Raw genomic sequence first — 9,241 nt, 5'->3', positions numbered from 1 at the left:
GGCAGGTCCATTAGTACTGTGTGAATTTCTACACATAAAAGTTTCTGGTCAACGATGGTGGGAAAAATTCAACGGCGGTAATTCCCTAATGGGGAGATGATCAAATTCTCTCTAGTTGGTGATGTGAATGCCACTTAGTTTATATGCACTGGGCCTGGTGCTATATTTTCACCCAAATTAACTTTTGTTTTCGACATAAATGCCGCACCAAGTAATCGTACAGGACCGACAAAACGTGAACGAATTTGACGAAACATTGGCATTAGAGCCGTACTCCCTGTGCGCACGCGCATACTGCGACCGTTCGCTGTCCCGGCGCACTCCAATTACAGCTGGAAACGTGAAGCAGATAAAATGTCAAAAAAGGGTGAGAGCGAAGCGGCGCAGTTTTAACATAATGATACTAGATTACATTTATAGTGTGACAATAAACTAAGAATCCGAATATTTTAATAGCCGGTATACTGGAAATTAGAAGTAGGGCATAACATGCCGGAAACGCAGAATGCCAAAAGAGGCTTTAACATTAGGCATAAGCATTAATAACGAAACGGAATTAACACAATCTTTGACTTTTTGCTCGTTAGCCTGCCTGAAACTAAGTTAAGAGATTCGCCGAAGGGAATTTGTTTCTCTGTTTTCTCTCCTAAATTCTGTACGTCTATATGTCGAGAACGTTTTACTGATAGCTTTTATTTTACTTGGAAAGTAGGTTTTTCCCTCCTTTTAAACGGAACAGCTAATTTGGGTTTCCTGTGCAATCGAGGCCTATGCGCCCTGTGAACTTCTCTCGAATACTGTACCCACAGCAGGCCGGTTGCCTGGTTACATAGACGCCGATCTTGCTGCAGTGCGGCTCTACTTTTCGGGTGGGACGGTAATTGCCGTCCGCGCGCCCGGCCAGGCCGGAACACCCGCCCACTCCCATCTCCCATTGGACACGCCCAACACCGACTGGCCCGTCTCTTGGGGAACCTGCCCGTGTATTGGTTTCTTGGGGATGTCAGTCACGCTGAAGGCGTTCCTCTTAGCTCAGCTCTCCAGGTATTTGTGATTCAATGGTTGTTAGAGTTGGATGGATGTGCCAGATGAGACGTTTTCTATTTAAGAGAAGAGAATTTTAATAATATCAATGCGATTTTAAAGGAGTGCAGTGTGGCGAGTATCCGTCACCCGCATATATATTGCGGTACGAATGCCGTGAGTGGGTTCCGCTACTGGAAGTCCCTTTTGTCGAGGTGAAGGGCACTCTTCCTCCCTCGGGCAAATTCTAGTGGACCGAACGGAAGACGAATCAGGATATACAACTCAAGCTCCACACTATTACCTCTCCGCCCGAAGCAACGGATCGCCGTAAGACCACAGTTGGGTTTAAAACTTGTTGCCAGAATGTCGACGTTAGTCTAGTTAGTGGTCTCTGTTGGTGTTAACTCTAAGAAGACAGTAGCTATGTTTTAATGTTTTTCTAGCCATCTATCTGTGCAGATCTGAATTATATTTGCGTATTAATATAGTATAAAACATGATAAATTATGTAGTTTTGGAGCTACGGTATTTCACTGAAACGTTAAACCGAGGTCTCATCTGACTGCAATATCCCACGGCACTCTGGGAAGAAGAGTGGGGCTGGGGGAGCGGAGGGTGGTTGAGTTCTCCCCTGTACCCTCGCAAAAATCGTTCCCTCAAACAATGTATTTTTTAAACAAGGCGTTAACCACGTTTGTGACTGGCGGTCGATATGTCGGACACAACTGACACCGAAAAATACGCATCTACTGTGAAAGACAATAAGCTAAAATTGGAACATAAGCCTGTGTGTAGTTCCTAAATAAATGAAATTTCGATTTACGAGAACACCATGAATAGAATTGTTATAACAGGAGGCGGCCATTCGGCACACTGTGTCAGTGCCGGCTGTCTGAATGAGCAATTCACCACTTATCTGACTTTTCCTGGTTCCCTTGCTAATTCTTTCTTTCTAGATAATACTTAAGCGATAGCATTGAAGATATGTGCTCCATAAGTTACTCCACCCTGAACCAGATTGTTCTAGTATGGCTATACATTGCCAAACTATGGCCTGGCCAATTTTGTCCCATCAGTCTACTCAATGATTAGTAAGATGATGGAGGGTGTTTTCAACAATGCTATCAAGCAGCATCTGCTGAGCAATAACCACTGATGCCCAGTTTGTGTGCCAGGGCCACTTGGCTCCTAATCTTATTATAGCATGGGTTCAAATGTGGAATAGAGAGTTGAATTCTGGGGTGAGATGAGAATGACTGCCCTTGACATCAAAACCACATTTGTTTGACTGTGGAATTAAGGATCCCTGGCAAAACTGGAGTCAGTGGGAATTGGGGAAACACATTGCTGACTGGTATCAGACGTTTTACGTGGGAAAGTAGTTGACGGTGTTGGAGATCAGTCATCTCAACTCTAGGACACCTCTGCAGGGTTCCTTAGCTTAGTGACCTCTACCCAGCCATCTTCAACCATTTCAACGATGACTTTCCCTCCATCATAGGTCAAGAAATGGAGATGTTTGCTGATGATTGCGCAATGTTCAGTACCATTCGTGAATCCTCAGATACTGAAGCATTCTATGTCCAAATGCAGAAAGACCTGGACTAAATTCAGGCTGACAAGTGGCAATTAAGATTCATGCCACACAAAAGCCAGGCAATGACCATCTCTGACAAGAAACAATCTAACCGCCATTTCTGAATACTCCAGAATCAACATAATGGGGATTACCATTGACCAGAAATTGAACTGGACTAGCCATATAAATACAGTGGCTACAACAGCAGGTTAGAGATTAGGAATCCAAATAACTGACACCCCAAAATATGTCCACCGCCTGCAAAACACAAGTCTGAAGTGTGATGGAATATTCCCTGCTTGACTCAATGAGTGCAGCTCCAACAAAACTCAAGAAGCCAGCTACCGTCCAAGACAAAGCAGCCTGCTTGATTGGTGCCACACCCACAAGTATATACATCCTCCACTGGTGCTCGGCAACGGCCGTGTCTACCATCTACAAGTGGCACTGCAGAAATTCACCAAAACCTCTTAGAAAGAACCTGCCAGACATATGAATGCTACCATCTGAAGGACAAGGACTGCAGATAAGTGGGAACATCACCACATGTAAGTTTCCCCTCCAAGTATCTCAACATCCTGACTTGGAAATATATTGTTCATTCCTTCATTGTCATTGGGACAAGATACTGGAGTTCCCTTCCCAGTGGCATTGTGGATCTACCTATAGTGTGTGGACTGCAGCAGTTCAAGAAGGCAGCTCACCACCACTTCCTTGAGAGCAACTAGGGATGGGCAACTAATGCTAGCCCAGTCAGCAATGCCCACATCTCGTGTGAATTAAAATAGAGACCCAGTTCTAATTTGAAAGCCTTGATTGACTCTACTTCTACCACACACAAGGGCAGCAAATTTCAGTTCCTAACTTCTTAATGCATGAAAGTTTTTTGATGGGTCCCATTGCTGCATTTTGCTGATTTATGTCTAAAGATATACATATGGTTTTTGATCCTTCTTCCAGTAGGAACAGTTTATCCCTACCTTGCCCAGGTTTTTCATGATCATGAATACCTCTAATACATTCATCTGAATTGTTCCTTCCCCAATTCCTTCAATTAATTTTATATTTGTGATATCACATTGAGTCAAAATCAGATAACTTAAAGCTGCTAGTGTCAAAATTGCCTGATGTTCCCCCTGACAGAATAGAAAGTAAAATGAAATGAATTTAAGTTCTAGACTGGTAACTCCAGATCTGCCAAACTTGCACAAACTTGTCATTTGATTGCACCAACCGATTGAAGTTGCGTTTTAGACCACACTACAGGTGTGAAATCCTGAGCAAGCCATCACTTAATACCAAGATTTCATTATGGAACCCTGCAAATATGGCTAAACCATCTGGGAAAGTTGTGTTGTCAATTGGAGACAAAGTGAATTTGATTCAAGAGGAAAACTGTGGTGTGAAGCAAAAACTGACATCAGTAGTTCAAGCGGTAGGGGACTCCATCATTTGAAGCACAAGACAAAATCCTGGAATGGTTGCAACAAGAAAGAGGATGAAAATGGTTACAAATCCTGACAATATGGTTGAAGGCAGGATGAGCAGAGAGTGTTCCTGTCTCCAGTTCAAAGGTGCAGGAAAGAGCAGTTGCCTTGGTATAGAGGTTGGGTCATAAGAAGTTTACCTGCGGTGGTGAATAACCGGATTGATTCAAGATAAGACACAGCATTGTCTTCTCTGGTGTAAGCAGTTAGAGTGCAGCAGTTATGACAACAATTATACCCCAGCTATGACTGAGACTTGGCTGAAAAATGGCTAGGATCAGCAGTTCATCGTTCCTGGTTATGGGCTAATCAGGTAATATTCGAGGAGAGGCTAGAAGGGAGGAGATCTTGCAATATTAACAAGGACTAAATTACAGTAGTGAGGAGGAATGCTATCTTGACAGTATCATCAAATGAGCCCATATGAATAGGTGAAAAATACAACAGCAGCAAACATGCCATTGGGTGCATATATATATATATATATATATATATAGTCTATAAACAATCAGTGAGAGAGAGGATTAAATATGCAATTAAATTCAGAATAAAAGTGTAAGAATAATGAACCAGTAATAGTAGAGGCTTTTAATTAGTGAAATATTAATAGGGATAGTTTGAGTCCAAGGTAAAGAGGGAACTAAATTCTTAAATTGCATCCAGGAGAACTTTTTTTACCCGGTATTTAGACAGTCTGCCAAGGGACCGAACTGTTCTTGATTTGAAATGAATCTGGGCAGGTGGAAAACATATCTGTTGTGGAGCATTTTGGAGATGGTGACCATAATTCAGGCAGATTTGTCAATAGTTATGGGAAAGGATCAAGATAGATCGGGGTAAAAGTTCCAAGCTAGGGAAAGATTCATTTTACTCTGATATAATATGATTTAGCCTAAGTGGGCTGGGAGCGGCTGCTAAAACTCCATTGTGCAGTGGGAGGTATGCAAGGAGGAAATAAAGTATAGGGCAGATACGTTCCTGTGAAGAGAAAGGTTGGGACCAATGATAGAGAGCCCTGGATGTCAAAGGACATGATTGTGGCAGGTACCAAGTATTTAATATGGCAGAGTGCCTCAATGAGTATTAAAAATGTGGGGAGGAAATTAAAACAAAAATTAGGAAAGCAGAGTGTGCATCAGAAAACATTGATGGATGAAATAAAGGAAAACCCAAAGGGGCGTCGTAAATATATAAAAAGCAATAGGATAACCAGGGGAAGAGTAGGGCCCATTAGGGATCATGGAGGTAAACTGTGTGGACCCAGAAAATTAGGGACGTTGACCTCGAAGAATACTTTGCATTGGTCTTCACGGTGGTATGATGCAGCCAGAAGTGTCAGGATGGAGGACTGAAATATTAGAAGAAATTAACATAGGGTGATAAGAGGCCATTTCTAAGAAGCAGAAGTACAACCCAACTGTTCTAAAGTTTGTGTTCATGATGAAGGAACTGTGCAAGATGGTGATGAACATCACAGTTGTCCGCTGCCTCTGCCACATTGGATTCAAACAGACCATGATTGTGCAGATAAATGGAAATGGCCACCTCCTGCTCATCCTCAATCAGCTGGATGATGCAATTTTCTTTTTACTCAGCTACAGGAGGCCAGCAGTCCAGCAGAGAGAACCATGGAAACTTAAGCGAGGTGGTTGACTCTGTACATTGCAAATTGTAACTGACATAAGGTAATTGTAAATGTAGTACATTCTTCAACCAAGTAGGCCAATGACCTTGAAGAGTCCAATGAATGCCCTCCTAATCACTGATGGCTGAAACTGTTAAGGCTGTAGAGTCGCTCTGGGACTTTGCAAAGCACCTCAAAAGCATGGAAAACATGTTTGATTACATTGATATGGTGGATTGTATTGCACCCATCCAAGACAGCACACTAAGCAGAAAAGGTTACTTACAGTTAAATCCCAATATTTTATGATGCCTTTTACTGTACAAGGTCAAACCATTGCAAAGTGTGAGCAAATTGGGGGAAAAAATACACTTTTTTCACATATTTACTGCTTTACACTGTTTTCACTTGTTTTCTTTTTCACAGATCATCTTTGAGGGAAAAACCAGGTTACATAGGGTCCGTCTGCAATTCAGCAACACAATTTTATTGTAACTAGTTCTTCAGTCCTGGAACAATACTCATAAATCTTCTGTACATCTCTAATGTTTTATTGTCCTTTCTAATTGGATGCAATGTTCCAATTGATGTCAAACTACACTTTTATTGTGACTGTTTTGCATTAAACTGCATTTGCCATATGTCTGTCCATTTCACTAGTCCATGCCCTGCAAATGTCTGATCCTGTTCTGGTCATTTATGTATAATGAGAAAAAAGTAATAGTCATAATAATGACTCTTGGAAAACAGTTAAAATATGCTTTTTCTTATCCCTCTCGCCTCAATCTTTCCCAATTGCCTACTCAAGTTAACACTATCCCTTTTCCTAATGCATCTGTTGCTGAGTAGATCTGTTATAGGATTATAGAACATTTTATAGTGCAAAAGGGGACTGTCTAACTTGTCTTCTCCAAGCCAAGATTTACTCTGCTCATCTTGCTTCCCTGACTTTTACCCATTGTTTTCTGTACAATCATCCACTTCTGTTTTGAAAGCTGTATTTGAATCTTAGAGTCATAGAGTAGTACAGCACGGAAACAGGCTGTGGGGCCCAAACTGGTCCATGCTGACCATGGTGCCCACTCACTAGTTCCAGTTGCCTGCATTTAGCCCATACCCCTCATAAACCCTTCCCATCCATGTATGTTTCCAAATGATTTTTAAATGTTGATATAGTACCTACCTCAACCACTTTCTGTGGCAGTCCATTCCATGTACACACCACTGTCTACATGAAGTTGCCCCTCTGGTCTCTCTTAAATCTTTCCCCTCTCACCTTAAACCTATGCCTTCTAGATTTCATTTCCCCATCCCCAGGAAAACTACTATATGCATTCATCCTATCTATGTCCCTCATGATTTTATACACCTCAATAAGGTCACCCCTCATTATCATACCTTCCAAGGAATGAAGTCCTATCCTGGCCAACCTTGCCCTATAATTCAGGCCTACTAGCCCATCTCGTGTGGCTCCACACATTGGTGGCCATGCTGATCCCTAAGGGTACTTATTCTCTGCCTAACCACCTTTTTACTCTTAATATAGCTATATAATCTCTTGGGATTATCTCTAACCTTATCTGCCAGATCCATTTCATACCTTCTTTTTGCTCTTCTGATTTCCCTCTTGAATGTGCTTCTACATTTTTTTTTAATAGTTATTTAGGAATTCATTTGAGCCCGATAGTTTTAAACTAATGTTTGCCTCCTCCTTTTTCCTGACTAGCGCCTCAATATCCCTCGTCAGCTAGGAATCCCTAAACCTGCCAACGTTTTGCTTCACCCTAACATTGACATACTGTCCCTGGATTCTTGACATCACACTTTTAAAAGCCTCTCGTCTATCAGTTGTTCCCTTTCCTTCAAACAGACTCCCCCAATTGACCTCTGCTCGATCCTACCTCATGGCCCAAAATTGGCCCTGCTCCAGTTTAACACCTTAACCTGTGGTCCTGTTATATCCTTTTACATAATTATGTTAAAACTTAGAGAGTTATGGTACTAGACCCAGAGTGCTCTCTGACTGACACTTCAATCGCTTGCCTGACCTCATTTCCTAAGAGGAGGTCCAGTGTTGCACACTTGCGAGTAGGGATCTTATATATAGATTTAGGAAACTTTCTTGGATACATTTGACAAATTCTACCCCATCCGGGCCTCTTACACACTGGGTTGTCCAGTCAATACAGGGGAAACTAAAGTCTCCAATCAATACTACTCTATTATCCCTACAGGTATCTGATATCTCTCTATACAGCTGCTTCTCTAGTAGCCACTGGCTATTTGGAGGTCTATAATACAGTCCCAACAGAATGACCATCCCCTTCTTGTTTCTACATTCTAACCATATGGCCTCATTTGATGACTCTTCAAGAATATCCTCTCTAAGCACTGTTGTCATGTCCTCCCTTATCAAAAGGACAACTCCTCTTCCTAACTTACTTGTACTTCCGTCATGCCTTTAGCTTCTGTATCCTGGAACATTGAGCCGCCAATCCTGCCCTTATCTCTGCCATGTTTCTGTTGTGGCTGCAGTATCCCAGTCCCCAGAGTCCATCTATACTCTGAGCTCATTTACCTTACCAATCAGGCTTCGTGTGTTGAGATAAATGCACTTTAAACCAGAAGTCTTTTCCCTCCCTTTACTGTGCTCCTGGCTATCTTGAATAGTAAACTTGGTCTCAATGGCCCTTCTCTTATTCAGAGTCCCACTTCCCTGCCAAACCGGTTTAAATCATTCTGGGTAACACGAGCGAATCTCTCCATGAGTATATAGGACCCTCTCCGGTTCAAGTGCAACCCATCCCCTTCATACAGGTCTCCTCTATCCCAGAAGAGATCCTAATGATCCAAGATCTGAAAATACTGCCACCTACACCAAATCCTCAGCCACGCATTCATCTGGCTTATTTTTCTGTTTCTTAACAAAGCAAGAATTTAAATAACTCCCTGTATTAATTTTGCAGGATCCCTTCCACTTGTCTACCTGTGTCATTTGTACTGATGTGCACATTGACCTCTGGCTGTTCACCCTCCCCCTTCAGAAAGTTCTGCAACTGTTCAGAGACATCCTTGACGCTGGCACCCAGGAGGCAACACACTATCCTTGTGTCTCTTCTGCAGCCACAGAATCTCCTGTCTGTCCCCCTGACAATTGAGTCTCCTATCAGTATTGCTCTGTCTGATTGCACCCTTTCCCTTTGAGCCTCAGCAACGGTCACAATGCCACTGACCTGATTGCTGCTGCTACTAGCCCCTGAAAGGTCCCCCCCCCACCGTATAGTATCCAATGCAGTATACCAGTTACTGAGGGAAGAGCCACAGAGGAACCCTGCACTATTCACTTTCCCCCTTTACCTCTTCTAGTCATCACCCAGCTACCTACAGCCTGCACTTTAGGTGTGACCCCTTCACTGTAGCGCTTATCAATGATGTTCTTCACACCCCAGATGATCTTGAGTGCATCTAGCTCCCTAACGCAGTCTATCAGGAGCTGCAGCCAAGTGCATTTCTCACAGGTATAAC

At 42.6% G+C, this 9,241-nt stretch overlaps 1 protein-coding gene across 7 annotated transcripts in view; it reads left to right on the top strand.

Moving 5' to 3' along the window:
* The first annotated feature begins 301 nt into the window (after positions 1-301).
* Positions 302-9,241, top strand: part of sanbr (SANT and BTB domain regulator of CSR) — a 147,987-nt gene continuing 139,047 nt past the window's right edge. For 3 of the 7 annotated variants that reach the window (XM_048536888.1, XM_048536881.1, XM_048536887.2), the window contains exon 1: positions 340-367. In XM_048536888.1, the coding sequence (XP_048392845.1) occupies positions 355-367 (13 nt within the window). In that variant the 5' untranslated portion in view covers positions 340-354. The other 4 variants (XM_048536884.1, XM_048536885.1, XM_048536882.1 and 1 more) reach the window with 4 other exon arrangements.

The sequence above is a fragment of the Stegostoma tigrinum genome, chromosome 9, assembly GCF_030684315.1.
Source record: "Stegostoma tigrinum isolate sSteTig4 chromosome 9, sSteTig4.hap1, whole genome shotgun sequence".
NCBI lineage: Eukaryota > Metazoa > Chordata > Chondrichthyes > Orectolobiformes > Stegostomatidae > Stegostoma > Stegostoma tigrinum.
The sequence above is the reverse complement of the archived record's forward strand: the minus strand, read 5'-3'. Positions and strand labels throughout refer to the sequence as shown.